Here is a 26,987-nt window from a genome sequence, read left to right on the forward strand (position 1 = left end):
GGGTACAGTATATTTCTACAGGATGGGAAGGGTGGAGTATTACTTGTCATGAACTGTGACATAGGCATGAACTATGTCATCTCGGAGCAGAGGATTTTAGGGAAATGACTGGAATGATTTTGAGAGCATACAGTGTGAGGTTGGGGTGGCAGGACAGGATATTTATTGGGATGTTGCTATAGATCAGGGAATACAGAGGAAAATAAGTCAGTTGAGTTTTGCAAGTGCAAAACAAGTGAACGTTATAGGATATTTTCACTACAGCAGTGTAAACTGGGAAAAGGAAACATCATGTAATAGTAAAGAAATAGAATTTCTGGAATTCTCGAGAGACAAATGCTTCAAGCAACATGCTCAAAACTCTTGAACCTCATGTTCCTGAGGCTCAAGAGTTTTGGATTTGGTCCTAGCATCAGAAGACCTGATTGTAACTGATATGTCATCCCTGCCCCAAGTTGGAAAGAGAGAGTGACTATGTAGTCTGGACTTGGAGGAATGAATGGACATGTAGAAGTATCAAGAGGAAGGCATTTATGTAGAATTATAAGGCAGGTGATTATAATAATCTTAGAAATCAGCTTGGGGCAGTTTGAGGTGAAAGAATTGCAAAGGTGAGATATCACCAGTGTATTACAAACTAGTGTACAAATATTTATTAGTAGCAGTGGCAAGTTTTGTACCTCCAGTGAAAAATGAAACACCATTAAGTGTTATGATATCAAATGAGAACCGGAGATGAAAAAAGGTTATGGGGAAAAGTATGTGGCCACTAGAGGGATGCAGCATGCATAGTGTTAGAAAAGAGCTCCAGAAAAGATGTACTATTTTGCGATAATTGGCAATATTGCTTGAATTGTAGTATAGTATTGTTTATTTCTGATAATTTGGTGTGTCTGTGTCAGATTTGGCCTTGGGGAATTGTTACTGACTTTATTAATTGAAATTTTGAATCTTGCTTTCTTTGAACAGAACACAATGCCAGTACTCATAAAGTCAACGATGCAGACATTGAACGATGCAACCAGACGAATGCTACAAAAATCAAGTACTCTTAATGACATAGACTTTTTTCAAAAAAGGTTCAATGTCAAAAGTGTAATATTTACACATGCTGAAATGCGAGAGATGTTTGTGGAGAGATGCAACAGGAGACAAGACAAAGTATGGATTTGTAGGAAGTGCGATATTTTGTTACACTACAAGTTAAAGAATGCAAAACAGACTGAAGAAATGAAAGATAGCACAAATAAAAGAAACAGAAATGGAATGAAAGCTAGTGAGACTGAGGGAGTGAAAGAACACAAGAATGTAGAAGCAATAGTAAGTGATGAGGGAGCAAAAGAAAGTGTAGATGAGGAAACAGAAGTAAGGCAGCAGAATGAGAGGTAGCAAGACTATGGGAGTGCAGAAAGTGATATTGTTGGAAAGCAAGATTTGATGAAACAATTATTCGAAATGAGGAATATGCAGAGTGATATTAGATGTTCAGTGGAAACAAATGAAAGGGTGCAAAAGAATAGAATGAAAGAAAAAAGAGTAAATGAGGTGGTGAGTGATTTGAGAATAGCAGTGTATGGAGATTCCATTGTTATAGAGGATTAGTTCATAAGGAACAAATTGCATTTGAATGGCTTTGGAGTTGAGTGCACTGGAGAAACTGTTGCTAGATGGAAGTGCAGAAGTAACAGATGAAGTGAAAGATCAGGAGAATAGTACTGAAGAGAGAGAAGTGCTTGGCAATGGAAACAGTAGTAGTGTGAGAGATAAATAGAGAGAATGAGAATGGAAGAGGAACAGGAATAGACATACAGGAAAACAAAACAATGCTTAGAATATCAGAAACGATAGCCATAAAATGTGACAAAAACTCAATAAACGTCCACCGCTCATACATAATCTCTGAAAGTTGGAAGCTCCAAAACATAAAAATTAGGTCACAACTCCAACCAATAGAATATAACAAAAACACCAAACCAGCATAACATAGCCTCCACTTTCCCCCACGAGCTCTGAAGACGACACACTGTCGAAATGGCTCACACCCCCATTCTCCCCTCCCCTCTCAATCTTATCCCATCATATCCTCTCCTTCCTCAAAAATTTCTGTCTTTTACCTCCCTCCCAAAGAATTCTCTGCCCACCTTAAAAAAAACCCAGGTTTAAAATTCACACACCTCTTGCCTCACTGATAATTCTCCCACATCTCTCTCTACCCCCACATTTCCAACCCCCCTTCCTTTTAGTCATACTTTAACAGCAGATAAATGTATATTGCCATACTCTGGATGCTGCTGAATAAGAAGACAACCAGCAACATCCTACAAAGGTATGTCCGAATTATTATTTCTATATATATTCTTCATATATCTGTCTTTAAAACATCAGTAATGCCCTAAAAATTGAGTAAAAAGCAAATGACTTTATAAAAAAGGGGTACTCCTAAACAAAAATAGGCTAAATAGCCATAAAAATAAAATCTTAGGATAATGTTGCCACATTATCCTAATCTGTCTTCACCACAAGATTTTCATTTCCAATTATTAAACAACTGGATTCCTCATTGCTTCTTTTCTTCATTAATCCATATACACAGTTTTGCCATAAATACTGTAACAACTTCCACACAACATTGCACTGCACACAGAATTGCACAAGCCTGGTTCCATTAGTGGCACTGTGTACAACCAACATTCACATGTTTATCTGTAGAGAGAGAGTCTAGCTCTACAGGTTAACATGCAGTGGGGAGATTATGAGAACTGTGTAGCTGTAATGGCACTTCATAAGGTTGGAATGCATCCACCTATTATTTTCAACATGCTAAAAATGCTTGGGAGCAGTAGGATGTTTATGTATCAGACTATTAACCATTATGAGACAGAAGATGTATCTGACTGCCAAAAAACAGGCTGACCTTGCTGCGTTAGGATGCAACAGCTTGTGAGGGCACGCCTCTGCCATAATCCTGTGAGAATGCAGAAAGTGATGTCGGAAGAGATGAACATTTTGCAGAGAATGATATCACATGTACTAACTGATAACCTGGGGTTAAGAGCCTATTGTCCTTTCTATAATCATTTCTGTAATTTTATTTACTGGTGTGTGGTAAGCAATAGTAATAATTAATAAATTATTAATAGTAATAGTAATAATTAATAAATAAATTTTATTTCAGTAATATTGTTATTATTATTATTTTCTTGGTCCCATGGAGTCACAAGACTCATCATGGGAGATCAACACTAGTGAACACAAAGTCTATCAATACCTCACCTCAAAATTGTCCACAGTCTGCACATTCACCACCCTCTAAGGCAATGCATTTCATGTTCCTACCACTCTCCATGCAAAAAACCTACTTCTTATCCTATTACTCACCACTTCCTTTTACAACTGCCATTGGCAGCCTCTTGTCTTTGTTCCTTTCCCTCATTCCACCATATGAAAAATCTCCTCAGTGTTAATACAATAATAACCCTTCATCAACTTTTTAAATGTCTTGATCATATCTCTCTGTGCCTTCTATCCACCAAACTCTGCAGTCCACATATCCTCAGTCTATCCTCATAATCAAGCTTGTACAGTCCTGATATCATTTTCATTATCTGTCTCTGCACCCTCCCCAAGGTTATTTCATCCCATTCAAATACTGGTGACCAGATAGATCTGAGCACAGAAATCCAGGTGTGGTCTGATTAAAGTTTTATACAATGGGACTAGCATACTTTTTCTCTTGTGGTCAATGTTCTCCTCAACATTGTGACAATTCTCTGAGATGTCTTCACGACCACTACAATATGTCCTCAGAACTTAAAATCTCTATCCACAATCAATCCAAGATCCCTTGCCTCCTCTGCTTCTTGAAGTATAATTCCACCAAGTTAGCACGCATTATCCCATTTGCAGATCTCAAATGCCTAACAATGAAAAAACGAATTTATAATTTCAAAATTATTTTTCAACATAATCTCCCTTAAGACTAATACATTTATTCCAGCGATGCTCCAGCGCCATTATCCCATCCCTGTAGTGGTTCTCAGTAAGATATTCTTGTTAAAACGCTCCAAGCACTGTTCAGAGATTTTAATACGATTGCATTTTTGATCTGCTGTGAGCAAGCATGGCACCCATCTTGCGCAAAGCTTTTTCATTTGCAATTCTTCGTGCAAAATATATCCTATAAGTTCTTTTGAAATGCCTATAGTCTCAGCAATTTCACGTGCTTTGACTTGCCGGTCATCCAATACCATATCGTGCATCAATGATTTCTGGTGTTGTTATACTTTTTGGATGTCCATGTGGATCATTTTCCACGTGGCTGGTACAGCCACGTTATACTTGGCAGCCCATTTCTTAATTGTTGAAAACGAAGGAGAAGAGTGCCCATAAACTTTTAGTAACTTCAAATTAATTTCTTTTGGCATTAAACCTTCTTTTACAAAGAATTTTATAACTGCATGATACTCAATTTTATCCATTTCAAGGGATACACACAACACTTTTACTTCAGACAGCTGTATAAAACAAACTACTTGATAGAATGACTTGCAATTTCACATAGATACTTATGACAGATGTATCAACTTAAAAAAAATCATGCCAATAGAGGCCAAGAACTTTTCAGACCAACCTTGTAGTTGCATTAAACTGACATCCCCATTTATTTGCCAATCTTTCCAGCTTATTCATATCCTCCTGAAGAGCCAAAACATCAGCACTATTGCTAATAATCCTCCCAAGCTTCACTTCATCTTCAAATAACTGAACTTGTAGTTCAGTTGTTTGAAGACATAAAGATTGAATAGTAACGGTCCAAGGACTGAACCCTGTGGAACATCACTTGTAACCTTCATACTCCTTAATACTGCTTTCCAATATATAATTCTCTGATGTCTATTAGAGAGCTAATCACCAATTCAATCCACTATCCTGATATCCAAACCCATATGATTTCAACTTATTAATCAACTTGTCATGAAGCACCCTGTCAAATGCCTTGGAAAAAATCCAAAACAATTATAGTGTATGCCTTACCCTCATTCACTGCTCTTGTTACTCTTTTGTAAACAGTAATCAGATTACTAAAACAAGATCATACTTTAACATATCCATGCTGGCCTGCATAAATAATATTACCCTCATCTGCCCAATTCTGTATATGAGTTCCTGCCATTTCACCAAAATCATAACAACTCAGAAGAGGGGTCCCATAGGGACCTGTATTGTTTAACTTTTATATCAATGACATTGTCAATGGATTGCAAGGGGATATTCAGTTGTTTGCAAATAATGTAAAGTTGGGAAGGGTTATTAGTAATAGTGCAGATGTGGAACCGTGCAAGAGGATTTGCAGGGTTCCACATCTGGAACTGCATTAAACCGAGACCCTTTGCAGGGGTCTCGGTTTAATGCAGCAAAATGTAGCGTCTTGAAGTTTGGGATGCATCGATGGGAGACTGCATACTCAATTGGAGGAGCTGTACTGGAGGAAGTAGGGGGAGACAAGAGATCTAGGGGTGATTACTGATAGAAAACTGAAATTTAGGGAGCATATTGCAAAGGTGGTAAAGGTAACCCAGAGGATTGCTGCAATACTGAAAAGGACGCTGACCTGCAGAGATAAAAGAGTTATCATTCCATTGTACAAGACTCTGATCAGACCACACTTAGACTATTGTTCTCAAATTTGGTCCGCAGGATTTGAAGGGGATAAATTAACTGTGGAAAGGATATGTATAGAGGTGGATAACAAAGATGGTTTCAGAACTGTACAATGTTAGTTATGAGGATTGGCTGAGAGAATGTGGACTGCAGAGTTTGGAGGATAGAAGAAGGAGAGGTGATATGATCGAGACTTTTAAACTGTTGAGAGGCAGTTACAGGGTTGACACTAGGGAGTTCTTTCACTTGGTGGAACAGCGGGAAGGAGCAATGACAAGGGGCCATCCCTGGAAGCTACGAAAGGAAGCTGTGAGCAAGAGGGTGAGGAGTGGTTTCTTTGCATGGAGAGTGGTTGACCCATGGAATGCACTGCCTGATAAAGTGGTGAGAGCACAAATGGTCAATGAGTTCAATGAGTAGGTATGATAGACTTTGTGTTTCCTAGGAAGGTCCTCCCATGATCAGTCTCTTGACTCCATGGAGGCCTGAATAATTTTTTTTTTTTGATATGATAATATTTTTATTGATCTGCTAAAATATTTACGCTTACAATAAACATCTTGAGTGACATTGCAACTTATATTTTTAGAGAATTCAATTAGAAATTTTTTAAAAAATACTTTTTTGCCTCTATATTATGTATTTACAACATGTGTTCTTCTAATATTTACAATAAAAATTATACAGAATTTTTGAATATAGAATATACATAATTATAATAATAATAATAATAATTTATTTATTTTATTTATTTATTGATTTATTTATTATTATTTTTTTTTTATGTCTCAGATGAATTTTTACATAGCTGCTGTGGTAATTATATATATATATAATATTTATAACGCATTACAATTGTGAATAACAGATACTTGCAAGTTAATAATTTTCTTCCTCGAAGCTTAGCAGAGCTTATCGGAGGAAGATGATAGATGGTGGTGGTTTCATGGTTATGTTCTTATACTGGTCACAAGCCAGGTGTTGATTTTACTATTTGTTGGTACGTGATTGGAAGACTTCGACTGCTATTACAGTTTAACTTTTTTTTTTTCTTTTTTTTTGCTCAAATAGGGTGGGATTTAGACATGGTGTGTTTGTTTCTTTGTGTTCTTGTAGTGATAGTTTTTGAGAGGGGGGGGGGTTTGTCATAGGTTTAGTGTGTGGTGGGGGAGAGAGAAACAGGAATTGCTCTAATTTTGATTCTTGCTATAATATTTATACAGCGCCTGTTTCAGCTCTCTGTATGTTCCTAGGTTTCTGTTGTCGAACGGCAGTTTGTTTATCATGTCAAGTACGTAGAAGTTTCGGGTGGCTTTGCCGTAGTGATTGTTGTACTTATATGTTATGTAGTTTGTTGACTGTGGTCTTGTTATTTGATATGTTGTTCTGGTTACTCTGTATGTTGGGCTGTAGTAGTGTTTTAACATGACTGTGTAGTGGCATAAGTGTTTCACCTTAAATATTTTGTGTTTCGTCCATGCTTCCTGCATAAGAGTGGGTTGTTCCCAGAATATCAGTTTTACCATTTTATCTTGCAACCGTTGTAGCCTGTTAAGTCTGTAGTCTGCACAGAATGCGTATGATGTGATTGCATATCTTAAAATGTTTTCACATAATGCTTTATAGATTAGTATTTTTATGTGGGTTGGGGCAATGTCTTTTAATCTGTATAGTTTGCTTGCTATTATCCTAAGCTTGGTATGTAGGTAGTTTGTATGGCTATTCCAACTTTGATCAGCATCGAAGTGAAGTCCAAGATAGCGTGTTGTTTTCACCTGTGTGATGGTTGTGATTTTAGGTTCTGCACTTTGTGTATAGGAGGATGAATGTTGGATAGTGAGATATTTAGTTTCTATGGGCACGGTTTGGGGGTTTTTGAATACCATTAGCTTTGTTTTTCCAGGGTTTATATATATGCCGTTTTCGGTTAACCAGTTAGTGATTTGATTGATGTCATGTTGCATATTTGTGTAAGCGATATTTGCATTGTTGTGAATGGATACTATTACCGTGTCGTCTGCGTACTGGAAGATTTTACTTTTTAGGGAGAGTTGGCTTATGTTGTGTGTGTATATGTTAAATAGAATGGGAGATAGGACAGCTCCTTGAGGTACTCCACAGGTTACATGTACCTCTTTGCTGTATGCTGATCCTATACGTGTGATGTGCTTTCTGTTTTTCGTGTATGCTTTAAACCACTGGAGTAGACGACCTCCAATTTTGATGTGGGTAAGTTTCGTTAACAAGGTTTTATGTGTTAGTGTGTCAAATGCTTTTGTTAGGTCAATGAATACCATTAATGTTATTCTGTTTTTATCCAATGCAGCATTTATTAGATCTGTGAAATCTTCCAGGAGTGTTGCTGTTCCTTTATTTTTTTGAAAGCCATATTGTGTTTTGGGTATGATTTGAATTTTTTCAACGTATGTGAAGAGTTTCTGATGTACAATGCGCTCCATGATTTGGTTGATTACAGACAGCGTGGCGATGGGTCTGTAATTGCTTATTATGTTTCTTTTTCCCTGTTTGTGTATGGGTGTGATTAATGCAGTCTTCAGTGTTTCAGGTATGTGTCCCGTTTCGAAGGTTTTATTTAACAGTTTTTGTATAACTGGAAGTAGGTCGGTTGAGTGTTTCTTGATGTCTTTTGGTCTGATTCCATCTATCCCCGGTCCTTTGTTAGGATTAATTTGTTGAATTGCCAGTGATAGTTCTTCTTTTGTTACTGTGGGGAACCACATCGACTGGGTTGCTCGTGGACCTAGTGGAGAATGTTCGTTTGTGTGAGGAAAGGTTGTTTCTTGTAGCTTTTGGAGAGAGTTCACGAAGTGCTGATTAAAGTTGGTTGCCAACTGTTTGAGGAATTTGGGATTGCAGGCAAAGCTGTGTTTTAGTGTTTCTGAGGCAGTGGTTCTGTGTATATTGTCCAGCATTTCATTAATCAGGTGCCAGGTTTCCTTTATGTCATTCTGAGCTGTTGTTAATTTGTTGCTGTAATAGTTTCTTTTTGCCGTTCTAATCTGTATTGTTAGGAGATTCCGTTTTCTTTTGTATTCAGCTTTTAAAGCGATATTGTTCGACGACTTCTTAAATTGTTTCCGTAGGGCTTCTTTTCTTTGTATGCCTGTTAGTATGTTGTCTGTTATCCAGACAACATACTAACAGTTTGGGGGCGTATTTTTATTTTTGTTAATGCTTTGTTATATATTTTGTTAAATGCAAGTTTAAGATTATTATATACAGCTTCAGCAGAGTCTAAAGATATCTGCATCCAGTCTGTTTTTCTGATTTCATCGTTCACTATTGCTTCGTTTAGAATGCTATGATACTGTTTTGTAGTCTCAGTGATTTTTATGGGTTCTGGTTCAGTGTGTAACTGCAATGCTGTGAAATAATGGTCTGCCAGTTTGCATATTATGACGCTGCTGTGTGGCTGTTTGGAGGGGCCCTTATATTTATATGATCAATGCAGGTTGAGGTTGTTGTGTTTCCGACTATCTCTTCTCGTGTATATGACTGTATGGATGGGGTTATGTTATATGCCAATAATAGGTCTAGGTATTGTTCTGTGTTGTTATTTATGTTCCTAATGTTTATATTAATGTCTCCTATTATTATCAAGTATTTTGAGGCGCCTACTTCTGTGGCTGAAAGCCATCTGTTTAGTTCTTCTAGGAATTTTGTGGTGCCTAAGTTGGGTGGTCTGTATATTGCGTTTAATATCAGGGAGTTTTCTTGTTTGATGTTTATAATTTTGATGCATATGTTTTCTGCGTATTCTAATTTATAGTTTATTTCTGTTACTTCTAGTTTATGTTTGGTAAATATTATTATACCACTGCCTCGTTTTGTTTGTCTGCAGTGTTTGTGTTGTTGGAAGTGTGGCATTTGGTAGGAGGATGCCTCTTCGTTTGTCGTAGATACTTCAGTCAGTATTAATTATTATTATTATTCAGGCCTCCAAGGAGTCAAAAGACTCATCGAGGGAGGTCCTTTCTAAGACATAAAGTCTGTCAAGACTCATCGAGGGGAAGTCCCCCCCTGAGAAACACAAAGTTTATCATACCACTCCTTAAACCCACTGACCGTTCTCGCTCCCACCACTCCATCAGGCAATGCATTCCACGGCTCAACCACCCTCCACACAAAGAAACCACTCCTTACCCTCTTGCTCACAGTTTCCTTTCGTAACTTCCAGGGATGGCCTCTTGTCATCACTCCTTCCCGCTGATCAACCAAGCGAAAGAACTCCCCAGTGTCAACCCTGTAACCACCTCTCAACAGTTTAAAAGTCTCAATCATATCACCTCTCCTTCTTCTATCCACCAAACTCTGCAGTCCACATTCTCTAAGCCGATCCTCATAACTATCCTTGTACAGCCCTGAAACCATCTTTGTCATCCGTCTTTGTATCCTTTCCACGGTTAATTTATCCCCTTCAAATCCTGGGGACCAAATCTGAGAACAATAGTCCAAGTGTGGTCTGATCAGAGACTTATACAACGGAATGATAACCCTCTTATCTCTGCAGGTCAGTGTCCTTCTCATAATAGCAGCAATCCTCTGTGTTACCTTCACCACCTTTGTTAATATGTCTATTTCATCTATATCTTCCTTCAGATAAGCTTGCAGGGTCAGCCAGTATTTTTGAATGCTTCTGATGTTGATGTGGAGAATAGATAGTCCTTTTTTGGGGATTGTCAGTTGTTTCCATTCTGTTATTGATTTCAGAATCTGGCAATTATCATGTTCCGGGGTGATTACGTCTGATTGATGGTCTGCATTCATGTTGGTTGGTGTGCTGTTCCTTCTTTACGAGTTGTCAATATTCCTTTCAATGTGACAGCCTGTTGAGGTCGTCTACGGATTTTATTTCGATTGGTTTTGCGTCTTGTGTCTTTCTAAGGAATATTTTGCTGTCTCTTATCCATATAAACTGGTAATTGTTTTCTGTTTTTACTTTCCTTGCTTGGTAGAATATTTTCTGATAATATGGCGTTAGGTATTCGGACAAGTATATTGGGGTATTGTCGTGGTCTCCTTTCAGATCCTTGACTACTGATTTTTTAATCCTGCTAGCTTTTATAAGTGTAGTTTTTGTTAGGCTGTTGGTGAGTCGTACTATGATGGGAAAAGGACGGGTATTATTTTCTCTTTTCCTTTTTTGTGGTAACCGATGCACTGACTGGATGTCTCTTGATTCAATGGGAGAGCCAATTTTTTGGCTTAGTTGTATTACAGTGTCTCTTAGATGTTCCGTAGCTATTTCTGGGAGACCATTTATGAGGAGATCATATGAGGAGATCATTCTTTCTAACTGTTGCTTTCAGTTAGCTCTTTAACGCAGTTTTTAATTTCTCTAACGGTCTGTAATACACCTTCTACCGAGTTATTATTAAATTTAATAAATTCCTCATATTGGTTGAATTTTTCTGTAATTTGTGCGTTATGTTTTTGAAATAGGGGGCGCTAGTGGGTCAAGCGCTACGAACGTGTTTTGAAGAGCTCCTGATTCAGATAAGTTTTACTAGGAATAATTACATATATATGCGTAATTGTTTAAGTAAGAGCGGCTGTAAACGTTGTACGCTACCGATATTATTAGTGTGGGTTTTTTTTTCTTGCTTAAACTAAATACGAAAACGTTAATATTAGACCTAGTAACCTGCAGAGAAAAAAAAAATGGCGGCAGCATTGTCATTCCATGATTTTAATTTGGATTTCAGTCGGTTCGTTAAGTGTGAGGTCTGTTATATGTATTCCTTCGACTACATAAATGATTTGTGGATGTTTAGTGCGGATGGAAGAAGGGTGTGTGCGAAATGTGACCTGAACGAGGAATTGATGAATGCGAATATGAAGTTGATGACAGAAAGTGCTAGTACCGATTGTGTCGTGAGTGCACGTTTGAAAGAGGAGGATGGCGAGAAAGACAGGCGAAAAAATGTTAAAAAATCAGGAAAAAAGAAAAAGAGCGATTTGACAACCGTAACGGATGTTAAAAGGGACGAAAGTGAGGAGGAAAGAAACGAAATTGAGAGAACGAATGAAAGTAGAAATGGCGTGGTGCAGAAATCGCAAGTAAAAAAAATCGAAAGAATGAATGATAGCGAAAAAAGAATGACTGATGGCGAAAGTTGGATGCATGTTGGAACGAAAGTATTGAACCAAAGAAAGATGAAAGACAGTAAAAGTGAGAAGAATGATAGCGAAAGTTGGATGCATGTTAGTCCGAAAGTACGGAAACAAAGAAAGATATGTGAGAGTGAAAGTGAGAAGAATGATAGTGAAAGTTGGACGTATGTTGGACCGAAAGTACGGAAACAAAGAAGGATGAATGAGAGGGAAAGTGAGAAGAGGGGGTCGAGAGTTAGAAAGTTAGAAAGATTTAATGATAGAGTGAATGTGTCGCGAGGTTCAGAAGGTGAATTGGATTGGATGAAGCAAGAAATGAAATGGATGCGGAATGAAATTAAGAGAATTCAGGTCAAAACTATTAAAATAAATCATGATAGCATGAAAGAGATAACAAAAGATGAGCGAGTGGCGTTGTATGGCGACTCATTATTAAAGGTGTGCTAGAGGATAAAATGCACAAGGTATGTTTTCCAGGCGGTAAAATGAGTAGAGTGATTGAGGCATTGAATATGAGGCGGCAACGAGCAAAAGAGTTAATTGTATTAATTGGTACGAATGATTTGAGAGAGAACAAAGAGCATGTCAAAATGAATGTCAGGAGACTGCTTGGAAAGATAAAGGAGAATAGTGTGACAGGAAGGGTGGTCAGTGTGTTGCCTAGGTATGATTGTGGTGAAATGAGGCGGAGAGCAAGGATTATGAATGATATTCTGGCTGAAATGTGTGAGGAGATGGGAGTACAGTTTGTTAATGTGTGGAATGAGTTTGAGGGACGAAGTGAGCTGTATGGGAGCGATGGACTGCATTTGAGTGGTTATGGTGTGAGTCGCTTGGAGAGACTGCTGCTGGAAGGTAGAGAAGTGAATAGAGAGAATGAATCAGATCGAGAGGGGAGTGATGTGGAAGAGCAGGAGAGTAAGACAGGAGAAATTGAAGGAGTGGAAATGAATGTGAAAGTGAGTGGTATGAGTATAGAAAATGAGAGAATGGGTGTGCAAGAGGAGCAGGGAAACGGCGAGACTCAGGGTGGACAGGGATACACAGCGTGAGAAAGGTGGATGCTCCAAGAGGAGGTGAGAGAATGTGTAGGCAGGAAAGTAATGGGATGATCAGGGATCAAAAGGAAACAGATGGAATTGCAAAGGGTTCTAAAATGAAGAAGCAGAAAGGGAAATGGCCCCAGTCCAGCATGGAGAGATCACATCGAGTGAGTGGTATCAGTGGAACTAGCTGTAGATCCAGAAATGAGTTGTTGTTTTTGTATACCAATGCTAGAAGTATAAGAAACAAGGCGGATGAAATGGTTGCGCTAATTGCATCTGTGCACCCAGAGATTGTCGGAATAAGTGAGACATGGTTAGATGAGGATGACATCCTGACAAGAATAGAGATGGAAAGGTATGATGTGTTTCGTGAGGATAGAAGGGGTAAAAAGGGAGGGGGAAGTGCTATTGATGATAGAGAAAGAGTTATGTCCATACAAGGTAGAGATGCAAGAGGGAAATGGGGCCAGTGGTTTTGAGGCAGTATGGTGTGAGATAGAGGTGAATAGAATCAAATACTTGGTGGGATGTTGTTATAGACCTGGTAATGTGGATGGTGGTGATAGTGAAATGTATAGTCAAATAAGCCAAGCAAATAAGAAAAGGGTGATTATTATGGGTGATTTTAATTATGGCAATATAGACTGGAATGAAGAGATAGCAACTGGAAGTAAAGAAAATGAGTTTCTTGAGTTTTTGAGGGATAACTACCTCAGACAGTATGTAACAGAGGGCACAAGAGGATTAAGGGTCTTGGATTTGGTCATCTCATCGGAGGATGTAATTATCAATGAGGTATCAAATCATCCACCAATTGGTGAAAGTGACCATGAGGTGATTACTTGGGTGGTTGCCAGCAGTGCAAGGACCCCTGTGAAAAAAGGGTATATGTGGAACTACAAGGGGGGTGATTATGAAGAGCTCAGGAGACAGCTTGCAGGTGTAGCATGGAATGAGGAGTTAGCTGGAAAAGAGATCAATGCAGCTTGGGGGATTTTCAAAAAATATTTAGTGGATGCAATGTCTAAATGTATACCACGGGTGAGAAGGTTAAATAAGTTAGGTGTGAGATGGATGAATAAAGAGATTAAGCATGCAATACAGAGAAAAAGGGCATTGTGGAGGCAGCATAAGAGAAGTGGAAGTAACCAATTTCATGAGTTCTACAAAGACCAGGCAAGGAGAGTGACTTGGTTGGTGAGAGTAGCTAAAGAGAGGTATGAACAGCAGTTAGCTAATGAAGCTAGAAAGAATCCTAGGGAGTTCTTTTGATATGTAGCCAGCAAAAGAAAGAATGATTATGGAAGGATGACATTGATTGGAGGAAATGGTATAAAGACAGCTGTTGCAGAATGTGTGGTGGAGATACTTAATGAGCAGTTCATAAAGATCTTTCAATCTTGTGAATGTGACTTCATGGAGAGATTAAGAGCAGTTGATGATAGGGAGGAGAGACTGACTGTAAGTGAGCAAGAGGTGTTTGGGGAGTTGAGTAAACTAGATGTAAATAAGGCTGTGGGACTTAATAATATATCACCACGTATTCTGAAGGAATGTGCCAGAGAGTTGACACCTGCCTTGACATATTTTTTTAATACGAGTCTTGCACTTGGTCAAGTCCCTAAAGAGTGGAAGGAGGGCAAGATTGTGCCACTTCATAAAGGAGGTGATCGAACTCAAGCATCAAACTATAGGCCTATCTGTGTGTCAGGTGTTGTGGTTAAGTTGTTGGAGAAGCTTGTGAGAACTAGGATCCAGAGTTGGGTTGACAACAATGGTATAATCTTTGATGGACAGCATGGATTTGCTAAAGGGAGGTCGTGTTTTAGTAATCTACTTACTTATTACAATAAAGTGACTGCTTCCTTGGACAGAGGAGAAGGATACACAGTAATATACTTGGATTTTGCAAAAGCTTTTGATAGAGTACCTCATGATAAGTTGACAGTCAAACTAGAGCAGATGGGGTTGGATATTAGATTAGTGCATTGGATTGGAGACTGGCTATCTGATAGGTATCAACAAGTTGTGTATGGGGGTGCAATATCCAGGAAAAGGAAAGTCACTAGTGGAGTGCCTCAGGGATCTGTTTTAGGGCCATTACTATTTAACTTGTATATTAATGATATTGGCGAAGATTTGGATGGAGATATTCAGTTGTTTGCAGATGATGCAAAGTTGGGACGAACCATAAAGAGTAGTGAAGATGTTGTGGCCTTGCAAGTAGACTTGAATAAATTGAGTGATTGGGCAAGCAAATGGGGATGTGAGTTCAATGTTGCAAAATGTAAGGTTTGAAAATTTGGAAAACAAAGATGGGATGCAGAATTTATGCTTGGTGAGAATATATTGTTGGAAGTAGAGGAAATAAGAGATCTGGGAGTGATAGTGGATAAGGATCTAAAATTTAGGGGACACATCGCCAAAATTGTGAAGACAACACAAAGACTTCTGGGAATGATGAGGAGGACACTGACGTGTAGAAGTAGGGAGATTCTTGTTCCATTGTATAAGGCTTTGATTAGGCCACACATGGACTATTGTGCCCAGATTTGGTCACCTGGTTTTCAGAAGGATGAAGAGATGTTGGAAAGGGTCCAAAGGCGACTGACTAAGGTAGTCTCTGACCTCTGGAATGTCGAGTATGAGGAAAGATTGAAAAGATGTAATTTGCGGAGTCTGGTGGAGAGAAGGAAGAGGGGAGATATGATAGAGACCTACAAGTTGGTAAGGGGTTGTTATAGGATCAATGGTGGAGAAGTTCTACAGAGAATAGTGGGAGATCAGGGGAGAACCAGAGGTCATACCTGGAAACTGTATAAAGAGGGTGTGAGTAGGGGGGTGAGAGGCAGGTTTTTTTCGTGCAGAGTTGTGAATGATTGGAATGCCTTGCCTGAGAGTGTGGTGTCTGCGGGGAGTTTGAATGTGTTTAAGACCCGGTATGATGAGATGTGTGTGAGATAAAAGGACCTCCTAGATGAGTCTTTGACTCCATGAGGTCTTGTTTAATAATAATAATAATAATAATAATAATAAATAGTTCTCCAACAAAATTGATTAAACAGTCTTTTAGGTTTTGTAATCTATTTTCAAGTAATGCATTTAAAGTGGGCTCACCTGGGTTTCTGTTGTTGTTTTCTTTGTTTTTAATTCCCTCTGTTGTTGATAGCTGTTTACTGCCTGCGGTTGTTTTCTGCATTGGCTGTTTTCCGCCTGCGGTCGAAGGCGACATTCCTTTGTCGTCTCTGCAATGGGGACACTTCCACTCGTCACGATTCTTGTTTGATTTTCGCTGCCAAGTAGCCTCAGACAATCCTGAACATAGAAAATGCATGTTTCTTTGGCAGTTCCTACATGTTACGTGGTTTTCTTCCCCCGTTAAGTCTTCTTGGCATTTGTAGCACTTCATATTTCTTGTTTGACGAACTTTTTGTAATTTCTAATATGGCGACTTCCTTTGTTCTCTTCTCGCGTAGTTGACCAACATATACTTCGAACTTTGAGTACTTATATTTTACTTATTACTTAACAGATACTTACAGTTTTTACATCTATATGTTCGTCTTGAAGAACGGAATTCACTGATGTACTTTAAATTTTAATTCACAAGACAAGATCTACTTTGCAACTTAAAATATGGGAGCATCGAAATAGCGTGCTTGCGACCGCTTGCTGCTAAAGAGCCCTATAATAATAATAATAATAATAATAATAATAATAATAATAATAATAATAATAATAATAATATTTCAGTGAATCTTTGTTAAGAAAAACTGCCAATTTTAAAATGCTATTATAATATGAAATTGCTAATGATATTTCTTACTGAAATTGATATTAGCTTGTCTTATGGATATATTTTATATTGTAGGATGAGGAATACTATCATGAAGACATCTTTGGTGTCTTGCATAGACCGAAAGAACAAGCATGATGTTTAATAACAGATTCTATGGTTCTCAAAGAAGTTTCTCTTTAAAATATCATTGAAATTTTGAAAGAAATTAATATACAAAAATATAATGTTCATAATTCTTAAATTAGCTGATATAACTACCTACATTACATCAATTTAGAATTATTTTAAATCAACAATATAAGACAAAAATTTAAATGATAATAACACTGATCTACAAATCAACATTTAAAATAGAGATGCTTTTGAATTGATTCCTATACCCAAGTTTGCCGAACTGATTTCAAAAATATTTTTTTTAGGTTGTAGGATTTTTCACAAACCAGTAAGTTATATAACAGGCAGTTCTTTATTTTCTCAAATTGAATATTACCAGACCTTCATGGCATCATGATACTCATAACAGGAAGTAAGTCCCCAAGTCAAATTACACTATTATACTTTATATACAGAAAATCACACTGCTGTCTCTACTCTAACTACTACTCTTCCAGGAATAGTTCATTTATTCTTTTTCCTTTGGAAAATCTCCTCAGAATCTATTTAGTGTGCACCTCTTTCTATCATATAACCGATTTCTCCTGTCTATAAAACTCTGCAGATTATATTTTCTCAGTACGTCCTCATACCTGACATAGAATATACACTTCTATTTCTAAAGCCATTTTATAATCTTTGATATAATCCATGACATAATTTTTTATCTACCTTGTCTCTTTTCTAAAGTCTCTTCATTCCCTTGAAATGCAGGTGACGATATCAGTGTACAGTAGACCAGATCTGTCTGATCAAAACTCCATATAATGAAGTAACCACATTCTTATCTTTGCTTCTCAGCATCCTCACCATTATATTAGTCCACTAGATGGACTTCATCACCTTTGTAACAGGTCCCTTGTACTGGTCAATTCCTTGTTGATATTATACAAAATTCTTTGATATCTGTCACTTATCAATTGTCAATCCAATCCACAGGATAGTTTTCTAAACCCATTTGTTGTAATTTAAATATCAACATTTTTTATATGGCAACTTATGAAATGCTTTTTCAAAATCCAGAAATATCACAATATATGCTTTTTGTTCATCAGCTAATATTATTTCAACATGTAACCAGATTGTCTTTTAGCAAATCATGGTGACTGCTAAGGTTCTTCCACCCATTCCTGTAAAGAAGGCCTTACCAGTTTTTTAAGAGCTCAACTACTACTACTACTGAAGAAATACAAACAGGTCTATACTTTTATGCTTTCATTCTATCACAATCAGTGGGATAGCTGGGTTTTGGCATCCTTGGCAAATTTGTAACTATAAGCCTTTTTTAGTCTGACAGTTTTGATAATCAAAATGATATCCAACCATTAGAACCCTTGGCAACTACCCTGATGCCACTGAGAATCTATTCTCTTTCAGCTCCCTAGGGAGCATCAACCTCTCCAATGTCCTTACCTGTCATGTCTGTAGCTCATCTAGGTCTTTCAAAAGATCTGTAACTCATCTAGGTCTTTCAAAAGATCTGCAACTCATCTAGGTATTTCAAAAGGTCTTTCAAGGTCTTTCTAGCCAAAAGACCTAGATGAGCTATAGACCTGACAAAAAAGCATTGACAATGCCCTTTGGCTGAATGATATGGGTTTGAATCCTATGATGCAAAGAACATTATAAGAGCTTTTCAACTGAAGGTGAGTTAGCTAATCTCACAAAGCAGTGCAGTTTACTTCCCAGAAATATAATATTTTCCATCCCACAAAACCTACAAAGGCAAACTGGATGGAGAACACTATGAATGTTAGACTCAGTAGCATTTAACAATCATGTAACTTGGGGTCTTTTGAGACCTAATTTGTGCTCTAATAGGATAATCCTATCTACATAATTATTGTGACCATCAAGTTCATGTGCTCTTCTGGTCAGTTTGCTTATTTGCAGGAGAAAAAAGCCCTGCCACCACCATATCAGACCAGCTAACTCACCTTAAATTGAAAAGCCTTGATAAAGGTTCTCTGCATCCTAGACATGATTCGAAACCAGGTCCTTCCATCCAAAGAGCAATGTTTGTTGAAACCAAGTAAGCTATGGAGGTTTTTCTGTGTGTTTTATATCTAGGTGAAATCTCTCAACCCTGCTCTTCCTTCAAACTCATAGTGCAACCTAATTTTTCAAATTTCTTGAGCACAATTTCAAGTATGATAATAAAATCAGGATCTTTGTTGCTCCCAAGAATTTTTTTTTTTTTTAAGTTGTAGTAATTGTTCATAAACACTTCATCTGTTAATTTTTGTATATCTGATCCCCAAAATACCTGCTTTGTGCTTGGCATCTGAAAATTGGAAATTAGTCAATTCCAAAAATATGATGATGCCAACTGTAATTAGAAGGGGACACTTGACTATAAATATCCCATCCCTGAAATCTGAACAATACCATAACAATAGCAATAATAATCCCATTAATAAAAATGTCAGCAAAGTATCCTCTTCTAAATTGCAGCTGAACTCTTGTCTTAGTACTTGGCTCACTTTTCTGCACATTAGATGTTTTTTTTTTATTATTATTGGGAGTGCTAAGATGGCCATTCACAATGACACTCTTGCCTTATTATGGCTCACTTTTTTGCATGATGTTTTTTATGAGACTGTGTTGCTCCTTTGCCTACTGTACACAGAGCTCTGTAAATCACTCCTAGTAAAACTTCCATTCCCAAGACAGTCTTAGCCACTAAACACCTAGATAACCAGATGATTAGATCCAAACATAAAAATCTAGATAAGACATCATCAGTATCTTATAACTATTATTATTATTATATGAGCACTTCGATGGACTCCCCAGACTAATCATGGGAGACCCACCATCCACAAAATATCTATCGCACTTCTCATTGAACCCATTACCAGACAAAGCACTCACAACTGACTCAGGCAACCCATTCCATTCATTCACCACTCTCAAAGCAAAAAATCTAGTCCACACACTCCTACTAATCATACTCTTACTCAGCTTCCAGGGATGACCTCTTGTTCTGCCTCCTCTAGCCAAGTGTTGAAGAATATTTCCTACATCAATCCTATAAAACCCTTTAAGTAACTGAAATGTTTCCATCATATCCCATCTGCCTATTAACCAACTTCTGCAGCCCATAAACTCTCAATCTCTTCTAATAGTGAACATTTCACAGACTATTCACCGTTGGTCACTCACTTCTGGATCCTCTCCACTACCTCCTAATTTCCAAGAAATCCAGGTGACTATACTTGAGCAGTAATCCAGATGAGGATGCATGAAAGTCTTTTGTTGTTCTTTATAAGATTAGCGTGTTCTTCAACAGCCAAATAATCCTATAATCTATCTTGACAACCTTAGCAATATGCCCTGTAAACTTCAACTCTTATCTACTTCCACCTCCAAATCCCTAGCTTCATCCATTTCCTAGAATACAGTTATATCAAAGTGGTACATAGCTTGTAATCTGTTTATCTCAAAATGCATAAGTTTACATTTCTGTACATTCAACTGATGTACATTTTCTTTTGCCCATATTCACAGCCTATTTAAATCATCCTGCAAACTCCCCACATTGTCTTGATTAATTATTACTCTACCAATTTTACATCATCAGCAAACAACTGAATATTTCCCTCCTTTCAAATTATTTCCATATCATTTATGAATAAATTAAACAGTAGTGGTCCTAGCATGGAACCTTCTGGCACACCACTAGTCACCTGCATTCTTTTGGATTCTGCTCCATCGTATGACACTTTTTTGGTATCTGTCTATCAGCCGCCTTCGTATTCATATAACCAGTGTTATATCCATCCCCATTTGTTCTAATTTGTGTAGCAAAGTTCCATGTGGTATTTTTTCAGATGCTTTTGCAAAATCAAGCAGAATCATCATGCAGCCATTTCCTTTATCCAGTTCAGCTGTCACTGTATTATAAATAGTAAATTACTAAGTCATCACCATCCCTTCACAAAGCCATGAATACTCCTCATAGAGTATCATATTCTTATCCACCCATGCCTTAATTTGTCTCTGACCAACTTATTACTACTACTCCTGAGACTACTGATTCATCTATAATATATTACTGCAGTTTTAGAATTCCCCTCCTTATGCAAAGCAATTACTTTGCCTTCTTTCCATCCCTTGGAACTTTGCCAGTGTTGAGACTTAAATTAAAGAGAATAGTCAGAGGCTGTCAAATCCCTTGCACATTCTTGTAAAATGTAATCCCATCTAATCCCACAGCTGTATTTACATTGAGAGTCTACAATATCCTAAGAACTGCCAATTCATCCACATCAGTCCCTGTCATATATGCCACAGTGGTAACCTCATTTGGATGATATACCCTTGCAAAGTGATCACTCAGTAACTCAACTATTTTATCTGGTGGATAAAATATTTGAGTTAGAGCTTACAATTTCCCCTCTAACTGGAAGCTATATAAGGTGGGCACGAGCAAAGGAGTGAGAAGAAGGTTTTTTTCATGGAGAGTGTTGAACGATTGAAATGCATTGTCTGAAAATGTGGTATCTGCATATAATGTGAATGTATTTATGATAGGAGAGGGAAATATGATAGGAGAGGGAAACCATCTATGATGAGTATTTGACTCTATGGATGTCTGAGGATAATAATAATAATAATATTTTATCCTGAAATTAATGGGCCATTATCAGTGCATCAACATAATCACAGGGCGAAGCTAAAATAAAATATTAATCCTTTTTAGAGAGGTGAGCCACCCGCTGGAGTGCCACCATATGGGTATGTTACAAAAGAAAATACATCTTCATCCTCAAAAAAAAAAAAAACCTAGTCAGCTCTAACTTATTTTATCTGCTCACATTTCTGATGCAAAAGCTTTACATATGGCAGTGTCTCACTTCCTACAGACACATGCATTACAGTGTGCTACTTACCTGATATCTAATAAGAGAGAGACATAATGCCACAAGTGAAGCATGATAATATTTTCAGTATGTCTGCAATTATTATTATTACAAGAAACCTCCATGGAGTCAACCTATTCATTGTGGAAGTTCTCTTTCAGTGAGCAACATATCTATCACACTGAGCCTTAAGCTTATTCACATTTGTAACATGCACATGACATTTCTGACCTTCACATTCCATTCGGTGCATCCCACTCAATCATACTCCATGTAAAAATCTACTTTCTTGCTCCCCTCCTCACCATCTCTTCAGACAAATGCCTCTTATTCTTACTATCTGATCATCCATTCTTTTTATAATTTCCTCTGAATTATCATCCTATCACCAACTTAAACATCTTTATCATATTGCATCTTTTCACCTATCACTAATCTGTAATTCCTGATATTGCCTTAGTTACTCAACTGGATCCTCTATAAGTGCTTCCAAATCACAGTAGAAACTAGGGGATCAAATATGAGTGCAATAATCCATGTATGGCCTAATAAGTGCTTTATATGACACAACCACCTCCTTATACCTGCTTGTCAGTATGCTCCTTATCATAGCAGCAGGGCACTATGCAGAGTTTGCAACACTTGCAATGTGCTTGCTAAACTTCAGAGAACTATTATTAGCCGCACTCCCAAATCTTGAATGTCATCCACTTCCTGAAGCACAGTTCTACTAACACAGTGCACAGCCTTATATTTTTGTACTACAAAGTACAACATCTTACTCTTGTTAAACTACAAGCTATAACTCCACTCATTTGTCCAAGTTAAAAGTCTATTCAAATCTTCTGAAATTACCATCAGCAGTGCTCCTTTTAATTCTTCCCAATTTTGTATCATCAGCAAACAACTAAAGGTCTTCAGTCAGTCCACATGAAATATCACTTAAAATAAGTTAAGTAGTAAGAGTCCAAATCCTGTGGCACAGCACTGGTTACTTTCTTTTTCTGAAACACTGCCCCACAATTCTATCAAGCACAACAATCCTAACAACCAGCAGCATAGCTAACTTTTTTAGCACCCATAGTTAACTCAAATGCTGGAATTAATAATATCATTATAGTTCCTTATGATAGCCAAGCCATACTAGATTAAATGCTAAAATAAACTTTTATATAGGCAAAATTTTCTAAGAGAAAATTGACACCATTTCTCACACTAAGCTAACAACATCAGATATGAAGATGTTGTTAGCTTTTCAACAGTTTTAAACTTGAAGTAAATTTTGGTACTATTTAAATTATATTAGTTTTATATTATTACTTTTCTATGATAATCATTCAAAACTAAAAACTGTTTTAGCAATAAGCACAGAGTGCTATTTATTAACTAGTCTTTCAGATATTATTGCATATTATACCAGAATCATTTCAAATGTTTTAGGTCACATGAGCTTTAAAATATGCAATAAAATCTTAGTTATATTTAAATTTCTATTTTTTGTAATCAGATTTAATATATTTATTTAAAGATATAATGGAAACTCTGCAAATATATTTTCTAGAAAATAATTTTTGTATCCTGTTGTGTAGAAAAATATGTATTATTGTGAATAAAATTATTTTTTTACATATCTGCTCTTCTGAACATATTTTTAGACATGTTTATAATACACCTTTTAAGTGTAAAACATATCTTCATAATGTTGTCAATGATAAAAAAAAAAATGTTTACATTTAGTATCTTATTACTTGGATGTGTTTCATGTTGACCACTCTGAAATAAGAACAAGACACAGCCTGGCAAGAATGCTTTTTTTTTCTTTTTTTTTTCTTTATTCTACAGTTCTACAGTTTTCTATGATGTTTCTTTTTCATATCAAGGGAAGATTTTAAATTCACCAAATTCATCCCACCACCAAATATATTTATTTTTAGAATAATATAATTGGTGCATGTTACATAGATTATTTCAGAAGTTTCTTGTATGATGAATGCATAGTGGTGCTACTTGATAAGAAATTATACTCTTGTTTTAATCATTTACCCAAGCATAAGCAAAACAAAGTGTATAAAAACAAGAACTCTGAGTTGTCTCTAAAAATGACTCTAAATCTCACTAAATGATCCCAAAGCATCACTAAACTTATTAGGATACTCAGCAGTGTTCTAGTCAATGACAGTATAAACCTATCACCAAACTGAACTGCTAATCTTCTATGGCAGTCGCACAACAAACAGAATGTCAGTAGGAGTGATGCAATAGAAAAACACTCAATGGAATGCAGTGGTGAGGTGAAAACTCCTTCAGCAGGAAACCACATCAGTAGGGAATTGGACCCATGAAGATACCAAGTTTAAATCAATGCAGAAGACATATTTTTTCTATACACAACTAGTAAAATCACCATATTAAAAACTTTGGATCAAAAATAATTGTAAAACGTTTTACCACTGGGTTACAAAGTAATGTGTGGTGAGTACCGAAACTGTGAATAGGTTCAAGGCATGGCTTGATTATCTTTTGGCATGACAGAGAATAGAACTCTCACAATGAGTCCTTTGACTCCACGGAGGTCAGATATTAATAATAATAATAATAATATTATTATTATTATTATTCAGGCCTCCATGGAGTCAAAAGACTCATCGGAAGAGGTCCTTCATAAGAAACACAAAGTCTATCAAGACTCATCGTGGGAGATCCCTCCTAGGAAACACAAAGTCTATCATACCACTCCTTAAACTCATTGACCGTTCTTGCTCTCACCACTCTATCAGGCAATGCATTCCATGGTTCAACCACCCTCTATCTCACAGTTTCCTTTCATAACTTCCAGGGATGGCCCCTTGTCCTCACTCCTTCCCCACTGTTCAACCAAGTGAAAGAACTCCACAGTGTCAACCCTGTAGCCACCTCTCAGCAGGTTAAAAGTCTCAATCATATCACTTCTCATTCCTCTATCCACTGAACTCTGCAGTCCACATTCCCTCAGCCGATCCTCATAACCAAAATTGTACAGTCCTGAAACCATCTTTGTCATCCACCTTTGTACCCTTTCCACAGTTAATTTATCCTCTTCAAATACTGGGGACCAAATTTGAGAACAATAGTCCAAGTGTGGTCTGATCGGGGCTTTATACGATGGAATGACATCTCTCTTATCTCTGCAGGTTAGTGTCCTTCTCAGTATTGTAGCAATCTTCTGGGTTACCTTCACCACCTTTGCAATATGTTCCCTGAAATTTAGTTTTCTATCAATCATCACCCTCAGATGTATTGAGTATGCAGCCTCCCATCAATGTATCCTAAACTTCAAGACTTTGCATTTTGCTGCATTACACTGACACCCCATTCATTTGCCCATCTGTCTAGTTTATTCATATCCTCTTCCAGTGCTGCCACATCTGCACTATTGCTAATAACCCTTCCCAGCTTCACATAACTACAAACAACTGAATATCTCCCAGCAATCCATTGATAATGTTATTGATATAAAGGTTAAACAAGACAGGTCCCAGTACTGAGCCCTGTGGGATCCCACTTGTCACCTTCTACCTCATTGATACTGCCCCACTATACCCAACTTTCTGATACCTACTAGACAGCCAATCCCGAATCCAGTGACTAACTCGATGTGCTGCAACTTAAATATCTGCTTCTCATGTGGCACCCTGTCAAATGCCTTTGCAAAATCCAAAAACAGCAGTATATGCCTTTCCCTCATCAACTGCGCTTGTCACTTTATTATAAAAGGCAATCATATTACAAAAGCAACAGCATCCCTTAACAAATCCATGTTGACTCTCACAGATGACATTACACTCATCTTCCCAATGCTGTATATGGTCCCTCACTAATTTCTCCAAGATCTTAACAACTACTGATGAAACACAAACTGCTCATCTTACCTTCCTTCCTTCCATTCCTTCTGTACTTTTCCTGTAGCCAGACTTTCATTGAGACAGAGCTGTCAGTTGTTTAGCACATTCTCTCAAAACCCCATGGTGAAATATCATCCTGCCCCACAGTTCTACTGACATCCAGAGTACTCGGTATTTGGAACACACTCTCCTCTTGCAACTCTAAACCTCGAACCTGCCCTATCCCTCTAGTATAAATACTTACTTCTCCAGGATGAAATACTGTTGTTTATTGAACAGCTCCACTATGTCCTCTGCATCAGTCACTCTATTCCCAATTTGATCTCACAATGTCATTCTTCCACAATCATTTCTCATCCTACTGGCCACATACCTAAAAAAATTCACTAGGATTTTCTTTGCATCTTAGTACCAATCTCTTCTCATATTGCAGTTTTGCATTCCTTACCACACTAGTCTTATATTCTTCATGCATCTGCTTTCCACATCTCTCCTTATATCTCTTCCATAACCTCTTTTTCACCTGCAATTCCTGTTTGATATTGTTTGTCATCCAGTTTACACCAAATTGTGTCCTCCTCTTCACTTGGAATACAGCTTACTATTGCTGCTAACAAATATTTCTTCACAATTTCCCAAGCACTAATGATATCCTGGCTTCCAATTCCACCCTCTATAGAACTGCCCCAAGTTGATATCTAAGACTATTATAATTACCCACCTTATAATTTTACATATGTTCCCTTTTATTTGATACTCCTGACATCTCTCCAACTGAGGGGAGAGATGTCATCTCAGTTATTATCAGCTCTTCTGATGCTATAACCTAATCTAAAATACTTGAACCTCTTGTTCCCTCTATTACATGTTGCCTAAGACATTTGTCTATCAAGAATTCTAGAAATTCCATTCCCTTATTACTACATGCATTTTCCTCTTCCCAACTTATTCTGCAGTACTTAAAATCTCCCATAACAATCATTATTCTTGCACTTGCCAAGCTCAACTGCCTAAACATCTCTCACTCCTGTACTCCTTGGCTTTTAGCAACATCCCACTAAATATCCTGTCTTGCCCACCTCTACCTCATATCATGTTTTCAAAACCATTAGTGTCACTGCCTTCCAAAGTCTCCACTCTTAGAGAACATAAGTCATCACTTATCATAAGTTTTCCCTTCCTATCCTGCTGAAAAATGTTGTACCTTGCTACTTCTATTCCTGTTATATGTCATCTTCTGTCAACCACGTCTCAGAGATCCCAATAATCTTTGGTCAGGCTGATGATATCAGTGCCACCAATTCATCTCTTTTATTCCAGATACTCTTGGCATTAGTATAAAGCATAAAAATGTAACTTCTTCTATACCTATCATTATCTCCTCCAGACTCTACTCGACTCAGTGTTACCTGATGTTGTCTCCTTCCCCACCCAAAAAAAGCACCCA

General features: G+C 37.4%; 1 protein-coding gene across 2 annotated transcripts in view; it reads left to right on the top strand.

Annotated features, from left to right (window-relative positions):
• LOC150107093 (nitric oxide synthase 1-like) overlaps positions 1–23,165 on the top strand; it is a 281,501-nt gene extending 258,336 nt beyond the window's left edge. For both annotated transcript variants that reach the window (XM_090391631.1, XM_090391632.1), the window contains one exon: positions 16,714–23,165. In XM_090391631.1, coding sequence (XP_090247757.1) covers positions 16,714–16,776 — 63 coding nt within the window. In that variant the 3' untranslated portion in view covers positions 16,777–23,165. The remainder of the gene's footprint in view (positions 1–16,713) is intronic.
• Positions 23,166–26,987: the final 3,822 nt, after the last annotated feature.

This window comes from Typopeltis vanoorti, chromosome 4 (genome assembly GCF_054136105.1).
Source record: "Typopeltis vanoorti isolate ZY-2024b chromosome 4, IOZ_Tvanoo_1.0, whole genome shotgun sequence".
Classification (NCBI taxonomy): Eukaryota; Metazoa; Arthropoda; class Arachnida; order Uropygi; family Thelyphonidae; genus Typopeltis; species Typopeltis vanoorti.